The sequence below is a fragment of the Lithobates pipiens genome, unplaced genomic scaffold (genome assembly GCF_037356315.1).
Source record: "Lithobates pipiens isolate NorthernLeopardFrog02 unplaced genomic scaffold, aLitPip1_a1.2 Scaffold_3, whole genome shotgun sequence".
In the NCBI taxonomy this organism is placed as follows: Eukaryota; Metazoa; Chordata; class Amphibia; order Anura; family Ranidae; genus Lithobates; species Lithobates pipiens.
The window spans coordinates 147851322-147874029 of record NW_027507790.1 but is presented as its reverse complement, the minus strand read 5'-3'; the positions used below and the strand labels follow the sequence as shown (position 1 = coordinate 147874029).

Below are 22708 nucleotides of genomic sequence, written 5' to 3'. Positions count from 1 at the left end.
ACCAACCTCATCTGCAAATATCGCCCTAATCATCCCCTCCACTCCACCCAGGACCTCCTGCTCTCTAGCTCCCTTTGTTACCTCCTTTTATGCTCGCCTTCAAGACTTCTCCAGAGCCTCTCCCATCCTCTGGAACTCCCTGCCCCAGTCTGTCTGATCAGCCCCTACCCTATCCACCTTTAGGAGATCCCTGAAAACTCATTTATTCAGGGAAGCCTATCCCACACCCACCTAACAACTGTCCCCGAGCCACCCCCATCAAATCATTCTCTGCAGCCATTACCTTTTGTACCACCCCCTCCCTTTAGAATGTAAGCTACAAGCAAAGCCCTCCTGTACCTTTTGTATTGAACTGTACTGTATTTGTGTTGCCCCCCCCACCATACATTGTAAAGGGCTGCGTAAACTGTTGGCGCTATATAAATCTTGTATAATAATAATATGGCTCTGGGAATGAAAGGGTGGTGGTTTAAAACAAGCTACAGTGATGGTGGCAGTCAAAAGAGCTGGTGTCATGCTGGTCTCAAAGCAGGTGGAGCAGACATAATAAAGTTGTAAATGTCGCCTCTAGGAAAAATAGAAATGTGGGTAAATATACTGTATACAGTATAGTGTTATGTTACGGCTCATTGACATTATTTGCGATGAGCTGTATATTTCCACACTGGAAAACAACAAGTCACTAATTGTTTTCTATGTGTCTCGTTCACGCCACAATGCTGATGCGATAGCAGCGTGGTGCAGTGCAGAAAAGTTGACGCGTATCTGCATTATTCTGCACTGCGCTGTGTAGCACCTCATGTCAACACGCAGCAATGTAACGCACCATGCTGCTGTGCAGTGACATGAATGACACTTCAAATAAAGTTTACAAAAAAAAGGAAACCACACTGTCCTCTGCTGGAGCTGGCATTGCACTAGCCTGCACAGTAAAACATTGCTTTTTACCATGCAGACTAGTGTGCAAGTAGCGACACAGAGCTTTTTTTATCTGTTGCTGCTTGGATCAATTTTATCAGCTGTATTCTTTTTGTAGATTGCACCAATTTATAAATGTACAGTATGTATTAAACAATAAAAGAAAAGTCATACTGTGTTTTTTTTTTAATGCATGTAGGTGTCATATAAGAACATTACACTTCCCAAATGGTTGCCTTTAAAAAAAATTCACCCAGTGGACTACTACTCATCATACACCAAGAACTGCACTGGACATTTTACAGACCAGGAGATTTTAAATATTAGGGCTTATTACTATGCTATGTGCGCAGAAACAGACGGTATAATGGGTAAGTTACCATGTATCTTTATTTTCCATGACGAATACTAACATACTCATGAACAATGCATATCTTATAGTGGTACAAATAGTATTCTCACAGTTTGCTGTAAAAGCTGACATATACAGCATGAGTAGCATGAGTAGTGTATTTAATAACATGGTCCAAATGCTGGTAAACTGAGCTGTAGTCTAGTGTGTAATTATTTTTTCCCTTTGCATACTAATTATTAATTAAGTTATTTAAAATCAGTATAGGAAAATTTGCATGCGATGCTTAGATAATTAAAAATGCCATTAAAACCATATTTGAATTTACCATTCATTTTAATTACCGTTATTTGTTCAGCTAACCAGCCTTCTTCTTGTGTTTTTACTGTTTCAGTGATAAATGTAATTAAAAAACAAATTAGGAGAGAGAAAGGAGGCATTGCATACTATACAGATACCAGACTGACAAACCAAGTATATGGGCTGGTGTCCTGATGGCTGTGAATTTGTAGGCCACTACCACCATGTTAATAGGGCATCCTGTTAAAACACCAGGGCTCTCCCAACCACCAGTTCCCACAGGAGGTGATAAAAGAATTGTAACACACCCCCGACCCCAAAAATCAGGGAGGGCTGACATTTCACCTCAGGGTGCTGGTTCTTAAGCATGGTGGGTATGGACGGTTATAGAAAAGATGGGAGCCAGTCACTTTTAGAACTATACTCTAAAATGTAGGGAGAGAGGGTTAGGGCACAGGACACCCTAGGACAGTAGGAAGACAGATCATCGGCAGGCTCTGAAAACAAAACAGCCAGGTAGACAGCAATACAGAACAAGGGCCTTTAGGCCTGCATCCAATGTTCTGTACCTACGTAGCAACAGCTGTCTCCTATAGCACCCACAAACTCACAGCACTATGGAGGGTTTCCTTGGATGAGTCCTTCTTGACACTTTCCCATCATCTCCACAATCCCTGGCTCATGAAGAGTAACTTTTGGTACTTCATCTCAGAACTCCATCCTTTTCCTTATGCCTCCAAGCAGTCTCTCCCTGGCAGAGCCTCTTCCATGCCCCCTGCCAGCAAACAGGCTCTCTCTGGCAGAGCCTCGAGCACATGGCCAGACCTTAGACTTCAAACCTCACCCAATGCAGCTGGTCCTCACACATCCACTCCAGACCAAGGTCATCAAGGGCCTTAGTCATCTGACTTCTTCCAAATATATATTCAACGGCTTCATGTACACCCTGCCTATATTTACTGCAGTTGCAGGAAAGCGCAAAATGCGGCAAAATCACACCACTGTTTTGTGTTTTTATGAAGTTAAGTTTAGAAGCTTGGGCAAAAATATGCCAAAGGCTCCTAAACTCAAGTTTATGAGCTGCTAGTGTACAAGAAGCCTAAGGGCTCCAAGGGCTAAGGGCATGAGTTGAAGAGTTTTGGGCGTTTTTTTTGCCAAAGCTTTTATACTCAGCTAGCCTATGTGTCCATGCACGCATTTTCCCATGACTGCCGTCAACCTGGTCTGTGTGTACATGAGCTCTAAGGCTTCATTCACACCTCAGCGTTTTGAATCATGGGCAGATTTGCCACAATTCTGCCTATGATTACAAAGCGGGTAGGTGTGAATGACAAATCGCAGAATGCACATTTGAGATACCATTCCTTGCAATGGCACCTAAAATCACAGTGGCGTTCTGCCAAAAATTTTCGCGAGATAAATCGTGCTGCAATTGCGGCAAACCACATCGCTTGAAAAATGTCACCCAAAAGCAGCTCCTGAACTTTTTTTGGGCAACATGCTTCACAAGATGCAGTTTGCCGCCATTTATCGTACAACAATTGCGGCAGAACCGTACCCTGATTTTAGGTGCCTTTCAAATCAATGGCATCTAAATGAGCATTCTGCATTTTGTCATTCACACCTAGGCGATTTGAAAATGCTGGCAAAATTGGCAGACATGCGAACAGACAAAAAATTTGTGCGAACATGTGAACACTGTTAAAGTCTATGAGACACAAATGGCTTATATACAAACTGCCCCAGGGGACATGTATCAATGCAAAAAAACTATTTAAAACAAATGTTTTTTCAGGAGCAGTGAAACAATAAAAATGAAATATTCCTTTAAATATCATGCCAGTAAAGTAGTGCATCTTTCCCATGTTTAGAACAGTTCCACAGCAAAATTACATTTCTAAAGGAAAAAATGCCATTTAAAATTGCTAGCGGCTGTAATATACTGCTGAATCCCGGCAATATACATAAAAAATCATTGAAAAAAACTGCGTGCTCCCCGCCCCAGTTCACACCAGGCCTGAAGGCCCGGTAATGATTTTAAGGGGAACCCTGTGCCAAAATTAAAAAGGAATGGTGTGGGGGTTCCCCCAAAATCCATACCAGACCCTTATCTGAGCATGCAACCTGGCAGGTCCCAAAAAAAATGTCTTTTTGCTTTGACAGCTGTTATATAGGCAAGGGCGGGCGACCCGGTGACGTCACGTGACATCAGAAGGGGCGGGGTCAGCCAGTTACGTCAGTGAATTATGGGGTATCTTGCGGCGCACAAATTTCCTGCGAATGCCCCATAACATTCACTGTTTGACGAACGGGCAAACACCCCATGTTTGAGCTCATCCCTAATCATCTGTCAATCTGAACTTGGTTAAGGAACTATTTTAAGTGGATTGCATATGTGTCAGCTAGTAGGGAATGGGTCATGTTGTAGGGTCTGACATTCTCCTTTTCCTACCTAACCCTCTCTTGAATATCCCTTTCCCCACCCACCCTACCACAAAGTAAATGTTACTATACTGCCCATCAATCATGAAAGTTTGTTGTTGGTGATGAATTATTCATTTGTGTAAAATGTAAGACAAAATGAAACAGAGTTTGCATATATGCAGAGTGCAGGACTCCAGAATATCAATTCTGAGCTGAGAAAGGTGATTTTACATATTTTTCCTGGTTTTGTAATACCTGAATCAGGGGCTGGAGCTCGGAGACTCTGAAGTGCTTTAGAAGGGGAGGAGTCTCCAACCCAGTGTCCAGGTCTTGCCAGTAACTAGCAGGCTAAGTGTGCAGGTCTACATAACATTTATAATTTTGGACCAGACAATAGTTCAGGGTTAAATTAGAGGGGAAAACACTGCGCTATAGCTAAAGTGAAGATCAGCAGCTAACACCCAAACAAACAAAGTTCAGTGAAAGTGGGGAAAACAAATAGTGTAGCGCTGGTGAGTGAATACATTTTTTTTTGAATATTAAGGAGTAATAGTAGTAAAACTAGTACTATACCACATACAAGTGACAAAATGTATAAAGATGCATGAACCAAAATACAAGTATTAGTTCGCTAAATACACAATATATGTATAAGAGCACACAACTCTTAGTGGATATCAGTGACTAAAATGTAAGTCCCAGCAAAAACAGTCCACATGTGTTGGGTAATGAACAAGTATCAATGTTGGTCTTCCCAACAAAAAGATCAGGCAACCCACAGTTCAGTTGGACCGGGGACAATAACTTGTCTGGAGTAATTTCAGAAAAAATAAATACTCCAGAGAATGGACTCATCTGTCGTATGACAGTGGGTCAACTGCGCTTGTAATCCCAAGTGATGTCAATCGGGTATTGTGAGTTGATGGTAGTTCACATAAATTGCCTCGCTGTCTCCGGATTACACGGACTTCCAGTGTTGGAGGCTGTAACGTGCGTCTCCCGGGTCAACAGGGTCCAGTTATTCGTGCCACCCCAAGTGCGGTGAATATTCAAAAAAAGGGAGGAAAAAAAGGCTCCAAATGGTGAGGGTCAGACGGTAACTATTGGGTTTATTTAAGAAAGGTCATAAAAACCATGACATAAAAGCAACATGTGATCACAAAATAAAGTAAAACATAAAAAAGCAATGTGGGGTGCCAAATGCAAGCCAGACGCGTTTCGACAGCAAAAGGTCTTCAACAGGGGCATATTGTAACCCTCCACATTGCTACTAAATTTATAAACTAACCCATATCCAGTCCGCCTATTAAAGGGCGGATCCGGAATTAAAGTCAAGGTGTGTGCAAGGTAGTCGTCCAATGGGTACACATCATGGACGGTCCGCCCTGCACATCATAACCAATGGGAGTCAGGCCATCAATCTCACATTCACTGTTTAAACACAGGTGAACTCCATACATAAAAGTATATATAAACACCATAATCTCAAATGATACAGTTAAAGCACTCACGGCTGAGTCTGAAATTCCACGTCTCACCCTCATTCTATATCCCAAAGGATGTGTTTGCCAATGCAGTTATACATCATCCATCGGAGCATGTGGGGACATGGAAAGTTGTAGGAATATGTGTGGTCAATCCGTCAGCTAGTCCGCGTCAAACAAGCCAGGCACTGGGAGTGTACAGCCATCCAGACCCCTCTCACACAGGGGTTGGGCGCTCACCTTATATGTCAAAACGGACAGCCTTCACTAGATCAGCGGTAATCTTACCTGATTAGGTAGATATCGCTGTATGGATCCTACGGCGTCCGTGACATGTGTTATCCCGTTGCCATGACACTATGCAGGACGCTGAACAGATACTTCCTTGTTCCAGATCACATGACTCCCGACGTCAGCGTTCTGTGTAATGCAGGACGCTGAACAGACACTTCCTTGTTCCAGATCACATGACTCCCGATGTCAGCATTCTGTGTAATGAACACAGGCGCTCAACGGACCTCCTCACTGATAGTGAGGTGGGCGTCGCCGCAGCCTGTGTCCCCATATACAACTTTTAGGCAAACGGAGCTGAATTACACGTCATGTGGGGGAAGCAGTCAGTAAGTTAAAATAAAAATTATGCGGATTGTAACCTGAAATGTAATCCGTCTTGCCTGTAATATACAATACTGTGGCACAAAAAGAAAGCTAAATGGACCTCTATATTTGAAGCAAAATATAACTCTGCATGAAAAATAGAACATGATAGTGAGTGTAGCCAAAGAAAAGGATGGAAGTATAATAAATAACACCCAATATGAAAACATTGGGATATATGAATACCATGTGCAAAAATTCAATCGTATGAAAAAGGATGTGTATAAACATGATGATAAATATTTGAATTAAAAAGCGCCAAAGGAATAACAACAATGGCTATATGCAATCACTAGATTTATATAGGATCATATTAAACTTATGCTAGTAATAGTTTTAGAGCACACTTTATATTTCTCCACAGGCTAGTAGGGGCATATAGCCCGTGGGTCTGGAAGAAATATGGAACACCAAAAAATGATCAAAGTGTATGAGGGGCATATTCGTCTGATGAAAAATGTGTATCTCTTTTGAATATAGATTTATGCTTGATTAATAAAACAATTGATGTCCCAATCGGTGTTCATGCCGTGGGGTGAATAGCATCTCAACTCATGTATCCAGAAAGTTTTGAGGCGCGATACACCCCGCAGGCATGAATCACCTCTCCAATTGGGAATAAATCTGTCAATAATTTGGAACTGGGTACCCTTCGGGTCTCTATCATGATACTCCAAAAAATGCCGGGGGACAGTGTGTTTGTCACAACCCTTTTTTATTTTTGCAAGGTGTTCGTTAACCCTAATTGAAAAGTTTCTGATGGTGCGACCCACGTACTGTTTTTTGCACGGGCACGCAATAAGGTACACTATAAATCTAGTTGTGCAAGTGGTAAAATGCTTCATGGAATATACCCGCTGCGTGGTCGTGGATGTGAAAGTATCACTCTTTCTTTTCCCTAAAGCATTGTGTATACACACATTGCATTTTCTGCATGGGAAGAAACCCTTACATTGCGGAAAGAATTGGATAGGTTTCGGAATGTCAATCGCATTAGGGGCAATATCGCCCTGAATGGAGAATGCCCCCCTATAAATAACCCCTGCTTTCTCCGGGATCAAACTTCCAATGATTTTATCATTACGAAGTATTTTCCAATGTTTATTAAAAATTTTCTTTATTTCATTGTGTTGAGTAGAAAAAGTAGTGAAAAATGAATTGAATTAGTCATTTTTATTAGTTTTAGGCTTTGTTTCAATAAGCGAAGTCCTATCAGTTTGTAGGGCTTGTATGTGGTACTAGTTTTACTACTACTATTACTCCTTAATATTCAAAATAGTTCAGGGTTCCACCTGAGAGGCAAGAGGTCTCTGTGTAGGGGTCAGAAGGACCCCAATCCTTCCCCAGAAACAGAGAAGAAGTACAGGGCAACCAGAGCGTGTATGTGTACACAGTGCTGGAACAGCTGGTGACAGAGCAGCAAGGAGCTGGAAGAGAGCTGAGGTACAGGAGCACTGACTTGCTGGGTTTGATGGTCTGGAGGACCAAGGTAACAGACCGGAGCAGCATCGCTGCTAGATTGAACCAAGAGGGTGAAGTAGTTTATGCTCATATTGATGGTGGAAACCCCTGCATGGGAAACGGATCTGCTCCATTAACTTTTTTCTTTTGTATTAATAAATGTGGGACAGCATGCCCTTAAAGAGACCTTCTGGAGTGGATTGAACTCACTGGAAAGCACTGCCATTGAGTGAACAAACCCCAAACTATCACATTTGCTATTTACATTTCATGAACATAATGGTCAGCTGTATATTCTCCCGTGCATTTATTGTTCCTTGAGTTCCTAAGAGAATTATTTCTTATAGTAAAAAACATTGTGAAAACATACCGGTCATGTCATTACTTCTCTGGTGTTAATCTGTCATGAGAGAACTATGCAGTCTGTCATGATGAATTAATTAAAAAAAATTTTTACTTGCCTGGTTCTCATGCTAATCCTCTTGATGCAATACTCAGAGACACTGACATTTAGGTTCCATCATTTGGATTTTACCAGCCTTAAAATTCAAGTTTACAGATTTGCAGGCTTGCTCCGAGTTAAGAATTTCTGCAGGAGTTTAAGCACAAAATCTGAACAACCATGAAAACAGATTGCTGCTTTAGACTCAGCAGGTGTTCTGCTAACCTTTAATTTTGTTGTCCAGAGAAACATAATTTTTTATTCTTGGCAAATAGAAGCACATTCCCAGTATGTGAAAATGAAAAACTACGTTATTAATGTAACATCATGTGGGTAGGTACAGCGTGGTGTGACAGCAGAAAATACTCAGAGCCCAGTTCTTCTTAGCCCTTGTACACACGGTCGGAGATTCCGACAACCAAATCCGTCGGATTTTGTCCGAAACTGTTGTATACACACGGTCGGACAAAGTTGTCGGAAAATCCGACGTGATGGCGTTATTTCGTTACGACGGGACTATGTTCACGCTAGTAGCCAATAGCTTTGGTGTAGCTTTGGTGTAGGAATTTGATCTGAGCATGCGTGGCACTTTGTCCGATCGGAATTCTCTACACATGATCGGAGTATGTCCAATCGGAGCATTTTGCCGGAAAATATTTCCGGCAAGTTGGAAAAGTCGGTCCGACGGAAACAGTCCGATGCAGACCACACACAGTCGGAATATCCGACAAAACGCTCCGATCGGACACATTCCGACGGAATCTCCGACCGTGTGTACAAGGGCTAAGGGTGTATGTGGATACATATCTTTACTCATTTGCATCACCCACCTCGGCATCATACGAATCTGCTAATCTGACTATTTGATAACACTCTATATCTTCCTTGGGATCATCTTTCGCAGTTCTAACTGCCATTGTAGTAATCCTTGTATTTCACATTTAGCACACTTGAACAAAAACAAATAAATAAGCAATTCTATAATGATGATTCCTATGAGGACAAAAACAAATATCTGTTGAATCCATGAAAATTTACCATTTCTACACAAAGTGTAGTCTGGGTTTGTCTTGTTTCCTACCATAATGTCACATTGTATACCTCTTTCCCTTAGTAAACAAGGGGATATTCCCAAAGGCCTTAAAGCGGTTGTATAGTCATATTTTAAACTTTGACCTACAGGTAAGCCTATAATAAGGCTTACCTGTAGGTAAAAAGAATATCTCCTAAAGCTGTATGGTGTAGGAGATATTCCCCTTACAATGAGCCTCTGACTTCAGTGGCGCATGCTCTCCGGGGGTTCTCGGCTGAAAGTCCGGCAGACACCAGACCCTGCCGGGAAGAAAACTCCCGCGCATATGCGCGGGAGTGATGGCATCGCGGCTCCGGCCACTCACAGCGCTGGAGCCGCGATACCCGGAAGTCACGCCGAGGGAACAGGTCAGCTCCCTCGGCGTGGACCGAGTGAGATACTGGTGCCTCGTTCTAATAGTATTTCAAAATGAGTTCATTATGCCTTTTCCCTTACAGGTGTAGAAAAAAAAGTCAGCGGGTTTACTCCCGCTTTAAGTTATATTTAGCATAAAATGTATTTTCACAATAATAGAAGATTTGTGGTATTTCTGAGACATAATGGTATTTTGGGCAGCTTTGTATGGCTTAAACTCAAAATGAAAGTAAATAGGTACCAGGTGTGTGCCTTTTTTTGAACTGTCTAGCCTGTGTGAACATATCTAGCACTCAACTTACTCCTTATGCCTGTTAGCATGTGTGATTTGTACAGGTGATTTTCTATAGCCCTGACTGCTAAGATAAAGCAAAGGCATAACAGTAGTTTTTTTATCTTTTGAAATTAACTGTACTTTCTTGCAATGGCTGTATCCATGTAATTTTACAGCTGTAGCAGTTGTCGGGAACACTTGGAACGGTCCTTCAAACTTTGGTCCTAAAGATACTTCCACATGTTCTTTTACTAGGTGTCACGTACCTGGTGGTTTTGAGCCAGAATTGCAGAGAGAGGCCTCCCCTACGGCTCCTACTCATTGCCCTCTGGAATGGAGACAGAGGGAACAAGAGTGAGTAGTGGTATGAGTGCCTGGCAGGATCAACAGTCAGTTCAGAAGTTCAGGAGTCACTTGCAGAGACAGGAGATTGGAACTGAAGAGTAGACTGGAACAGGAGTGCTGGACTGGAATCAGGAACTAACAGCAGACGAGTATGCTGGAGACAGGAGTGCTGGACTGGAACCAGGAACAGACCGCAGACAGGAACACACAGAGAGAGGTCAGGCAGGCTGGGTCAGATATCAGGCAGACAGCGGAGGTACCAGGGAGCAGGCAGAAGAATGGTCAGGCAGGCCAGTGGTCAGGTATCAGGTGGACAGCAGAGGTACCAAGAAACAGGCAGAAGAATGATCTTAGCAAGCCAGAGGTCAGGTGCAGGCAGATAGCTGGAGTGGTCACAAACAGATAGCCGAGTATTCACAGATAAGTCTCATGTCAGATCAGATAAGGCACAGGGAACGCTGTAGAGCAGACAACGGAGACTGTGTGTGACAGACAGGCTTAAATAGCCGCCTGGCGCCAACAGGGGTGCGAGCACGGGTGCGCAATGGCGCCTGCAAAAACGCGCCAGTGAGCCTGGCAGGATCTTCCTGACACTAGGACCCAATCACCTGACTGTAAATCATGTGTTCCAGTTGATCTGGAATTGAATCAAAAACAAACTTGTGCATAATAATAATAATACATTTTATTTATAATGCACTTTCCACCAAAAGACTTCAAAGTGCTACACAGTTAAGCCTCATGCACACGAGACGCAGTTAAACGCGCGTTCAGATGCAGTTGGACAGTTTTTTCAACTGCACCTGAACTCATTCAATGTTATCCTATGTGTCCATGCACACAGTCTCGTTTTTTTCCGTTTATATGCAGTTGCGTTTAATCTCGTTTTTCCAGAAGCAAAAAAATGCGTTCAGAAACAAAAATTTCTGCGTTTCAGACGCAAAACGCGGCAAAACGCGGTAAAACGCGGCAAAACGCCGCTACCGCGTTTAGCCGCGTTTGCGTTTATATGCGTTTTTAAAGGTGACCTTTTTTTTTACATTAAAAATCTCAAAAATGATTGCAAATGATGAAAAACCATTAGAAAAATATTTTAAACAATTGCAATTGCAAGTGGACAATCCACAACTTGTGGCAAGTGACGTGGCAAGTGGACAATCCACAACTTGTGGCAAGTGACATGGCAGGTGGCAAGTGATGTGGCAAGTGGACAATCCACAACTTGTGGCAAGTGACGTGGCAGGTGAAGTGGCAAGTGACGTGGAAAGTGGACAATAGACAACTTGTGGCAGGTGACGTGGCAAGTGACCTGGCAGGTGACGCGGCAAGTGACTTGGCAGGTGACATGGCAAGTGGAAAATCAACAACATGTGGCAGGTGACTGGCATGTGACGTGGCAAGTGGACAATAGACAACTTGTGGCAGGTGACGTGGCAAGTGACCTGGCAGGTGACGCGGCAAGTGACTTGGCAGGTGACGTGGCAAGTGGAAAATCAACAACTTGTGGCAGGTGACTGGCATGTGACGTGGCAAGTGGACAATCCATAACTTGTGGCAGGTGACGTGGCAAGTGACGTGGCAAGTGACGTGGCAAGTGGACAATCCACTTGTGGCAGGGGACGTGGCAAGTGACGTGGCAAGTGGACAATCCACTTGTGGAAGGTGATGTGGCAAGTGACGTGGCGAGTGGACAATCCACAACTTGTGTCAGGTGACGTGGCAAGTGGACAATCCACAACTTGTGGCAGGTGACGTGGCAAGTGATGTGGCAGGTGATGTGGCAAGTAACGCGGCAAGTAGACAATCCACAACTTGTGGCAGGTGATGTGGCTGGTGACGTGGCAAGTGGACAATCCACAGCTTGTGGCAGGTGGCATGGCAGATGACGTGGAATGTGGACAATCCACATCTCGTGGCAAGTGACGTGGCAGGTGATGTGGCAAATGACGTGGCAAGTGGACAATCCACAATTTGTGGCAGGTGACGTGGCAGGTGATGTGGCAAGTGGACAATCCACAACTTGTGGCAGGTGATGTGGCAAGTGATGTGGCAGGTGATGTGACAAGTGGACAATCCACATCTTGTGGCAAGTGACGTGGCAGCTGACGTGGCAAGTGACGTGGCAGGTGACGTGGCAAGTGACATGGCAAGTGGACAATCCACATCTCGTGGCAAGTGACGTGGCAGGTGATGTGGCAAGTGACGTGGCAAGTGGACAATCCACAACTTGTGGCAGGTGACGTGGCAGGTGATGTGGCAAGTGACGTGGCAGCTGACGTGGCAAGTGGACAATCCAAAACTTGTGGCAGGTGACGTGGCAGGTGACGTGGCAGGTGACGTGGCAAGTGATGTGGCAAGTGGACAATCCACAGCTTGTGGCAAGTGACGTGGCAAGTGGACAATCCACAACTTGTGGCAGGTGACGTGGCAGGTGACGTGGCAAGTGAACAATCCACAACTTGTGGCAGGTGACGTGGCAAGTGACGTGGCAGGTGAAGTGGCAAGTGACGCGGCAAGTAGACAATCCACAACTTGTGGCAGGTGATGTGGCAAGTGACGTGGCAGGTGATGTGGCAAGTCACGTGGCAAGTGGACAATCCACAACTTGTGGCAGGTGATGTGGCTGGTGACGTGTCAAGTGGACAATCCACAGCTTGTGGCAGGTGGCATGGCAGATGACGTGGAAAGTGGACAATCCACATCTCGTGGCAAGTGACGTGGCAGCTGACGTGGCAAGTGACGTGGCAAGTGGACAATCCAAAATTTGTGGCAGGTGACGTGGCAAGTGATGTGGCAGGTGACGTGGCAAGTGGACAATCCACAGCTTGTGGCAAGTGACGTGGCAAGTGGACAATCCACAACTTGTGGCAGGTGACGTGGCAGGTGACGTGGCAAGTGAACAATCCACAACTTGTGGCAGGTGACGTGGCAAGTGACGTGGCAGGTGATGTGGCAAGTGACGCGGCAAGTAGACAATCCACAACTTGTGGCAGGTGATGTGGCTGGTGACATGGCAAGTGGACAATCCACAGCTTGTGGCAGGTGGCATGGCAGATGACGTGGAAAGTGGACAATCCACATCTCGTGGAAAGTGACGTGGCAGGTGATGTGGCAAGTGACGTGGCAAGTGGACAATCCACAATTTGTGGCAGGTGACGTGGCAGGTGATGTGGCAAGTGGACAATCCCCAACTTGTGGCAAGTGACGTGGCAAGTGGACAATCCACAACTTGTGGCAGGTGCCGTGGCAAGTGACACGGCAAATGCAAGTGTACAACTGCTCTCTATGCTGCTGCTGCTCACTCTGATCAAAATAGCAGAAATAGTTAAAAAAAATGCTTTGAGAGCTTGGGGAGGGTCTACATGATGTTATCTTTATAAACGCGTCTAAACGCAAACGCGTCTAAACGCGTCTAAACGCGTCTAAACGCGACATGCAAACGCGGCAAAACGCGCGTTTCTAAACGCGCGTTTCAGCTTTTTTTTAACAGAGGTTTCATCTGCGTCTCGTGTGCATGAGGCCTTACAATAAAAAAAAACAAATAACTTAATTCAAAAACATTTGCTAAAAAGAAAAGTCTTCAATCCCTTTTTAAAATTTTCAGGAGACTGAAAAACCCTCAAATTATCAGGCAAAGCATTCCACAAATGTGGGGCAGCAACACAAAAAGCCCTATCTCCCATGGTTTTTAATCTAGTTTTTGGAATTTCTAGACAATACAAATTGGTTGAGCGTAGGGAACGAGGTAAATTTTGCAATCTTAGAAGTTCCTTAAGATAAGGTGGAGCATGGCCATATATACATTGATGGACAAGAAGAGAGACCTTATACTTAACCCTAGCAGAAACCAGGAGCCAATGCAAAGATTTAAGAATTGGAGTGATATGCTCATGCTTCCGCACTCTCATTAGGATCCTCGCTGCAGAGTTTTTAATATACTGTAACCCCTGCATGCTCTTTCTCGGAATCCCAATGAGAAGTGCGTTGCAATAATCCAGCCTAGAGGAGACAAAGGCATGAACCAACCTTTCAGCATCGGAAAAGGAAAGAATAGGACGAAGTTTAGAGATATTACGAAGATGGTAGAAATAGGTCTTGCATACTTGATTTATATGTGCTTCAAAGGCGAGTTGGGAATCCATTTTTACACCAAGATTAGTGACTACGGATGAAGCTGGAATTTTAAAGCCTGAAAAGGCAATACTTGTTATCAGTGATGATTTAATCTGGTGAGATGTTCCAATCATAATAAACTCAGTTTTGGAGCTATTTAGTTGCAAGAAATGTTGTTCCATCCACTCCTTTATCTCCTCCAAACAGGTGGTAAGAACTGAAAGGGGTGTCTGCACTGAAGGAGTTTCAGCTGCAGCTTTTACATAAAGCTGTGTATCGTCAGTATAACAATGAAATTAGATATTATAGCGATTGATAATATGGCCCAAGGGAGTAAGATATAGAATGAACAGAATCGGGCCAAGCACCGACCCTTAAGGGAATTCGCAGGTAATCACATGCGGTTTAGATTTAAAACAACCCAGTGTAGTTTGTTCAATCCTACAGTATCTGTAAGATATGACTCAAACCAGCTGAAGGCTAAATTATTTAGTCTGACATTATAACGAAGACTATCCAAAAGAATGCCATGATCGACAGTGTCGAACGCAGCCGACAAATCCAACATAATAAGTATAGATGGAGAGCCGGCATCAGAAGACATAAGAAGATCATTTGTAACTTGAACAAGAGCAGTCTCCATACTATGAGCAAGACGAAAGCCTGATTGAAATTTTTCAAAAAGGCTGTTATGCTTGAGATGATCCTGAAGATGACTTGCAACTACTTTCTCAAGTACCATAGATAAAAAGGGAAGATTAGAAATAGGCCTATAATTAGAAAGGACTTCTGGATCCAAAGTGGATTTTTTAAGCAATGGTCTAATAACAGAACTTTTTAAAGCTGAAGGAACATGGCCAGTTTGAAAAGAATAATTTACAACAGCGGAAATCCGAGGACCTAAAACTGAAACATGAGTTTTTACCAGGGGAGTTGGAAAAGGATCCAAGGAACAGGTAGAGGGCTTAATTTGCTTAACAATACCCTGTACCTCTTCTAATGACATCTCTGATAAATGATCCATTTGTGGGGGCACAAAACAGTTTAGACGGACAGTTTGAGTCGAAGGACCAGACAGAGAAGAACGAATATGATCAATCTTGGATCTAAAAAAAATCCATAAATTCATTACACCGCTCTTCCGAAATAGCAGTAGGTGATGGTGAATTTGGCTTAAGCAGTTGATTTATAGTTGAAAAAAGCTGCTTAGAATTTCCTGAACTATTTTGTATAACTTTAGAATAGAACTGCGACCTAGCCTCCTTAACCACTTGCCGACCGCCGCACGACGATATACGTCGGCAGAATGGCACGGGCAGGCATATGGGCGTATATATAAGTCCCTGCCTGCCCGCGGGTGGGGGGCCCGATCGGACCCCCCCCGGTGCCTGCGGCGGTCGGCATTCGTTCGAGAGCGATCCGGGATGAGGGGGCGGCCATTTATTCATGGCCACCCCCTCGCGATCGCTCTCCACGAATGGAAATCCTTCGTGACATCACTTCCTCTCCTGTAATGTAAACACAGGAGAGGAAGTGATGTATTCTCTCCTCCGTGTCGGTATTTTTCGTTCCGGCACCGAGGAGAGAGGTTCGGTGAGTTGCACCAACACACCACACATACAGTAGAACATGCCAGGCACACTCACACCCCCCCTTTACCCCCCGATCACCCCCCCAATTACCCCTGCCCCCCCCAGTCACAGTGACACCAATTGCTTTTTTATTTTTATTTTTTATTTTTTTTGCATTGGTGTCATTTGTGACTGTAATAACTGTTAGGGCAGTTAGGGTTAGCCCCCTTTAGTTCTAATGTGCCCCCCTAACCCCCCCAATAAAGGTTTAACCCCGTGATCACCCCCCGTCGCCAGTGTCACTAAGGCTGGGTTCACATTGCAGCGGTTTATGAGAACGGATGTGATTCGCACCGCACTGCAGTGCAAATCACATCCGATCTCTGTGCGATTCGAGTTCAGCCATACAGATAGTATGGCTGAATTCCCGCCGCACCCGCCGCAAATTCGCACGGGACCCTTTTTTTGGCCCGCAGCAGAATCGGATCGCATGGGTGTTCACACCATGCGATCCGAGTTTGCAGATCGCACTGCGATATGCGAACTGATCTGGGGGTGTCATTAACATTTCACTGACACTCCCAGCAGTTCGCATAGGGCAGTGTGAACTGCCGCCGGGAGGCATGCGATGCGGGAACCCGCCGCGGATTCGTGGCGTTCCCGCATCGCTCCAGTGTGAACCCAGCCTAATAAGCGATCATTTTTCTGATCGCTGTATTAGTGTCACAGGTGACGCTAGTTAGGCAGGTAGGTATTTAGGTTCGCCGCAACTTTTTATAGCGCCAGGGACCCCCATATACTACCGCATAAAGCCCCCTGATTGCCCCCTAGTTAACCCTTTCACCAGTGATCACCATATAACTGTTACAGGTGACGCTGGTTGGTTAGTTATTTTTTTATAGTTTCAGGGCACCCGCCATTTATTACCTAATAAAGGTTTAACCCCCTGATCACCCGGCGGGTGTCATTTGTGACTGTAATAACTGTTAGGGCAGTTAGGGTTAGCCCCCTTTAGTTCTAAGGTACCCCCCTAACCCCCCCAATAAAGGTTTAACCCCGTGATCACCCCCCGTCGCCAGTGTCACTAAGGCTGGATTCACATTGCAGCGGTTTGAGAACGGATGTGATTCGCACTGCAGTGCAAATCACATCCGATCTCTGTGCGATTCGAGTTCAGCCATACAGATAGTATGGCTGAATTCGTGTCGCACCCGCTGCACCCGCCGCAAACTCGCACGGGACCCTTTTTTTGGTCCGCAGCAGAATCGGATCGCATGGGTGTTCACACCATGCGATCCGAGTTTGCAGATCGCACTGCGATATGCGAACTGATCTGGGGGTGTCATTAACATTTCACTGACACTCCCAGCAGTTCGCATAGGGCAGTGTGAACTGCCGCCGGGAGGCATGCGATGCGGGAACCCGCCGTGGATTCGTGGCGTTCCTGCATCGCTCCAGTGTGAACCCAGCCTAATAAGCGATAATTTTTCTGATCGCTGTATTAGTGTCACAGGTGACGCTAGTTAGGCAGGTAGGTATTTAGGTTCGCCGCAGCTTTTTATAGCGCCAGGGACCCCCATATACTACCGCATAAAGCCCCCTGATTGCCCCCTAGTTAACCCTTTCACCAGTGATCACCATATAACGGTTACAGGTGACGCTGGTTGGTTAGTTATTTTTTTATAGTTTCAGGGCACCCGCCATTTATTACCTAGTCTCACTAGTGTACCCCTAAATTTAGGGGTGTCTACTTTCCAAAATGGGGTCATTTGGGGGGGGTTTGTGCCATCTTGGCATTTTATGGCCTTCAAAACTGTAACGCCCTTAGAAAGCCTGAAGGCGGTGCTTGGTTTTCGGGGCCCCGTACGCGGCTAGGCTCCAAAAAAGTCCCACATATGTGGTATCCCCGTACTCAGGAGAAGCAGCAGAATTTATTTTGGGGTGTCATTTCACATATGCCCATGGCATGCGTGAGCAATATATCATTTAGTGACAACTTTGTGAAAAAAAAAAATAAAAAAAAAAGTTTGTAGTTTTCCCGCAACTTGTGGCAAAATATAAAATATTCCATGGACTCAACATGCCTCTCAGCAAATAGCTTGGGGTGTCTACTTTCTAAAATGGGGTCATTTGTGGGGGTTTTGTGCCATCTTGGCATTTTATGGCCTTCAAAACTGTAATAGGTAGTGAGGAGTGAAGTCAAATATTTACGCCCTTAGAAAACCTGAAGGCGGTTCTTGGCTTTTGGGGCCCCGTACGCGGCTAGGCTCCCAAAAAATCCCACACATGTGGTATCTCCGTACTCAGGAGAAGCAGCAGAATTTATTTTGGGGTGTCATTTCACATATGCCCATGGCATGTGTGAGCAATATATCATTTAGTGACAACTTTGTGTAAAAAAAAAAAAAATATTATTTTTTTGTCATTATTCAATCGCTTGAGGCAAAAAAATAAAATATTCGATGGGCTCAACATGCCCCTTATCAATTTCCTTAGGGGGTCTACTTTCCAAAATGGGGTCATTTGGGGGGGTTTTGTACTGCCCTGCCATTTTAGCACCTCAAGAAATGAGATAGGCAGTCGTAAACTAAAAGCTGCGTAAATTCCAGAAAACGTACCTTAGGTTGTAGATGTGACAACTTTTGCGCAAACCAATAAATATACAGTTATTGACTTTTTTTTTACCAAAGACATGTGGCTGAATACATTTTGGCCTAAATGTATGACTAAAATTGAATTTATTGGATTTTTCTAATAACAAAAAGTAGAAAATATCATTTTTTTTCAAAATTTGCGGTCTTTTTCCATTTATATCGCAAAAAATTAAAATCGCAGAGGCAATCAAATACCATCAAAAGAAAGCTCTATTTGTGGGAAGAAAAGGACGCAAATTTTGTTTGGGTACAACATTGCATGACCGCGCAATTACCAGTTAAAGCAGCGCAGTGCCAAATTGTAAAAAGACCTCTGGTCATTTACCAGCAAAATGGTCCGGTCTGAAAGTGGTTAAGGGCATGTGCATATAGATGTTGATGCTCCCGGTAAATTTGTTTATGGACAGTGAGGCCAGAGGCTCGAAAGCACCATTCAAGAACCCGCCCCACTGCCTTCATTTTACGAAGCTCATCTGTATACCACGGGGCTGAGTGAATAAAAGTAACAGCTCTCGTTTTAAGTGGGGCATGAAAGTCCAACAGACTGCTAAGCTGGCTATTATAATAAGCCAGTACATCATCAACAGAGCAAAATTGTGTAGATAGATGCTGAAAATCCGTTGCCAGAAGTTCCGGATTTATATTTTTTAAATTTCTAAAACAAATGTCCCGCTTAGGCTTATAGCAACTGGATGGAGATGTCAGATCCAATCGAAATAGCCCTATGGTCTGACACACCTAGGTCATACACCTGCAAATTAGTCAGAGGAACAGAATCCGTAATGACCAAATCCAAGGTATGCCCCCTAGCATGTGTGGGGATATCAACGAGTTGTTTTAAATTAAAACAATCCAGCAGCTGAAGAAATTCAGCTGCGGGATGGCATGAAGGAGTATCAACATGAATATTTAAATCTCCTAAAATAATAACATTTACATTTGATGTACAAAAAGGTGTTAAAAGATTCGACAACTCAGCAATAAATGATGAACTAAATTTCGGTGGCCTATAAACAAGAATGAACAACACAAGGGAAGGAATTTTACATTTAAAAGCAAGACATTCAAACAACACTAAATCTGGTAATAATTGCAGAGATAGCTGCAAATGGCTGCGATAAATAACTAACAGGCCCCCACCTCGCCCTGTGCTACGGGCTATTTCAAGATAACTATACTTAGGACAGCTCTCGTTTAAAGAAGAAAAAATATTTGGCTGATGCCAAGGCTCTGTAATGAACATAAAGTCCAAACATTTATCCAGAATGCGATCATGAATAAAACACGATTTGTTTGTAATAGATTGTGCATTTAAAAGTTCAATTTTGCTGCTTGAAAACGCAACACATCTTCGCACCGGTCACAACAGACTAAAATCCACCCTACGTTTCTCCTTCAACTCACCGAGCGATGTTGCCATAGAAATGTTTAAACCACATAACTGATGAACACCAGCACTCTGATGACGCATGTGTGGAGTAACAGTTCGCATTGCTGACCAAAAAGTCGGGATGGCATGATTAGTCTGTGAACAAACAAACTTTCGGCGAGAGCTTCTATGGATATAACGTGGGCGGCTGAGTAATCCTAGCTGTTTAATCACCGCAATACATGGTGGAGCCAAAAAACTGGTATAGTTCATCAGCTGTTTAACTGAATAACTCAGACATAATGATGGTACCAATGGCAGCATTGTAGAAGCACAAACAAATATCCACAGCACTAAAGTGCAATATACGAAATGTCTATGAAGAAATACAAATAAAATACAGTCAGGGTTATAATAATTTATACCCTGGATAGCTACAACATAGTGCAGGAGTTCATTTTGGGCCAAGTATACTGTAGTACTTCCAAAAAAATTGCACTGTTCCCAGTTTGTGTGAAAAATTGCAAAGTACAATAAGGATAACGCAGAATGCAAAAAATAAATGATCCAAGTCCCCACACCTGCTTACCAGCTTCCAAGTTCAAACAGGGGCAGCAAAAACGGTATAGCCTGAGGGAGATGACCTGCTCAGCCGTTCGACCACTCTGCTACTCAGCTTCTCTGCCGGTGATAGTATTCAGCTGTTCCTCGTCACCCCTTATCCTTCCCCACCTCCAGGTAGCTGATTTCAGTTGCTCGGCTGTTTGAGCGCTCGACGCTCGGCTGTTTGGGTGCTCGGCCGTTCGGCTGCCTGCCTGATCGATGGCTCTGGAATCAACTGACCGGCCGCTCAGCTAGCAACGGACGTCATAGGGCTCCTTCTTCCTCGCCCTCCCCTCGTCCTCCTCGTCCCCTCCTCGTCTCCAGCCCGAAACAGGACACACAAGTGCCGGAGCGCTGGAACCCGCCCACCAAAGAGGAGAACAACAAGGAGCAGAGAATCACAGTTAGTTGCTTGTATTAGACAATTACATAACAATTACATAACAAAACATCATTATACATTACAGCAGGGTTGGGACCAAAGTTTGAAGGACCGTACCAAGTGTTCCTGATAACTGCTACAGCTGTAAAATTACATGGATACAGCCATTGCAAGAAAGTACAGCTAATTTCAAAAGATGAGAAAACTACTGTTATGCCTTTGCTTTATCTTAGCAGTCAGGGCTATAGAGGAAAATCACCTGTACAAATCACACATGCTAACAGGCATAAGGAGTAATTTGAGTGCTAGATATGTTCACACTAGGGATGAGCTTCGTGTTCGAGTCGAACATACGTTCGACTCGAACATTGGCTGTTCGTCCGTTCGGCGAAATCCGAACTCTTGGTCCGTTCGCGTCAAAATTCGTGTGGCGCGTACGGCCCACAATGCACTGCGATGGCGTAGTGCATTGCTGGCTCATGATTGGCCAAGCATGCACTGTGACCCCGTATGCTTGGCCAATCGCAGCGCCAGCAGCGAGGAGAGCCATGATTGGCCACAGGCAGGATGCCTGTGGCCAATCATAGCTCAGGCTGTGTAGTGCACGCCCCACACTATATAAGGCCGCCTTTGAGGCGGCCTCGTGTAGTGTGTTGGCATCTGAAGCAGTGGGTGTTCTGTGTACCTTCAACACAGTTACACACCAATCGTTTTTGGCTGATTTCCTATCTTGCTCTTGTGTAGTGGTTATTGTCTGTGCCCTGACCGCAGTATACACCACTATATTCACCTCACCTATATAGCTAGTGATCCATCTTTAATAATAGAGCTTGCAGTCAGTAGTGTTAGGAGATAGTGCGTGCTGTCTGCGTGCTCTGTACCCAGTACATACCGCTATAATCCACCTACATAGCTGTTCTCTATTTGAGCCCAATTGCCATTTGCAGGAGTTATTGGAAGTTGTGTATGCCTCCAGCACAGCACAGTATACATCTGTATATACCCCTTTATCTCTGCTGTTTTCTGGTTATTGTCTGCGTGCCCTGACCACAGTATACACCGTGATATTCACCTCACCTATATAGCTAGTGGTCCATCTTTAATAATAGAGCTTGCAGTCAGTAGTGTTAGGAGATAGTGCGTGCTGTCTGCGTGCTCTGTACCCAGTACATACCGCTATAATCCACCTACATAGCTGTTCTCTATTTGAGCCCAATTGCCATCTGCAGGAGTAATTGGAAGTTGTGTGTGCCTCCAGCACAGCACAGTATACATCTGTATATACCCCTTTATCTCTGCTGTTTTCTGGTTATTGTCTGCGTGCCCTGACCGCAGTATACACCGTGATATTCACCTCACCTATATAGCTAGTGGTCCATCTTTAATAATAGAGCTTGCAGTCAGTAGTGTTAGGAGATAGTGCGTGCTGTCTGCGTGCTCTGTACCCAGTACATACCGCTATAATCCACCTACATAGCTGTTCTCTATTTGAGCCCAATTGCCATCTGCAGGAGTAATTGGAAGTTGTGTGTGCCTCCAGCACAGCACAGTATACATCTGTATATACCCCTTTATCTCTGCTGTTCTATAAAAAAGGCATCTGCAGGAGTTAGTGGGTGTTGTGTGCCTCGAGCACAATATAAACTACCCAACTACTGTTTTACCCAACTCCCTTCAGGCCATTACCATGTCTGGAAGGCCAGCAAGGAGAGGCAGACAGGTGCGAGCCGATAAAAGAGGGCAAGCAGGCTCTGTGTCTAGAGACAACAGTGCTGGTCGTGGACGCGGTGCATTGTCATCAGCATGTGGCCATGGGACATGCTTGTCCTTCTTTTCTGCAGCTGGACATGTTGAACCGCAACATGCCAACGACTTGGTAGAGTGGATGACCAAGCCCTCTTCATCCTCCTCA

At 44.4% G+C, this 22708-nt stretch overlaps 2 protein-coding genes across 2 annotated transcripts in view; both read left to right on the top strand.

The window, feature by feature from the left end:
• Positions 1 to 22708, top strand: part of RFESD (Rieske Fe-S domain containing) — a 278054-nt gene that overhangs the window by 60622 nt on the left and 194724 nt on the right. The window lies entirely within an intron of this gene.
• Positions 1 to 22708, top strand: part of ARSK (arylsulfatase family member K) — a 145465-nt gene that overhangs the window by 33937 nt on the left and 88820 nt on the right. Inside the window, exon 5 of the mRNA XM_077462371.1 lies at positions 1118 to 1289. Within this exon, the coding sequence (XP_077318497.1) occupies positions 1118 to 1289 (172 nt within the window). The remainder of the gene's footprint in view (positions 1 to 1117; positions 1290 to 22708) is intronic.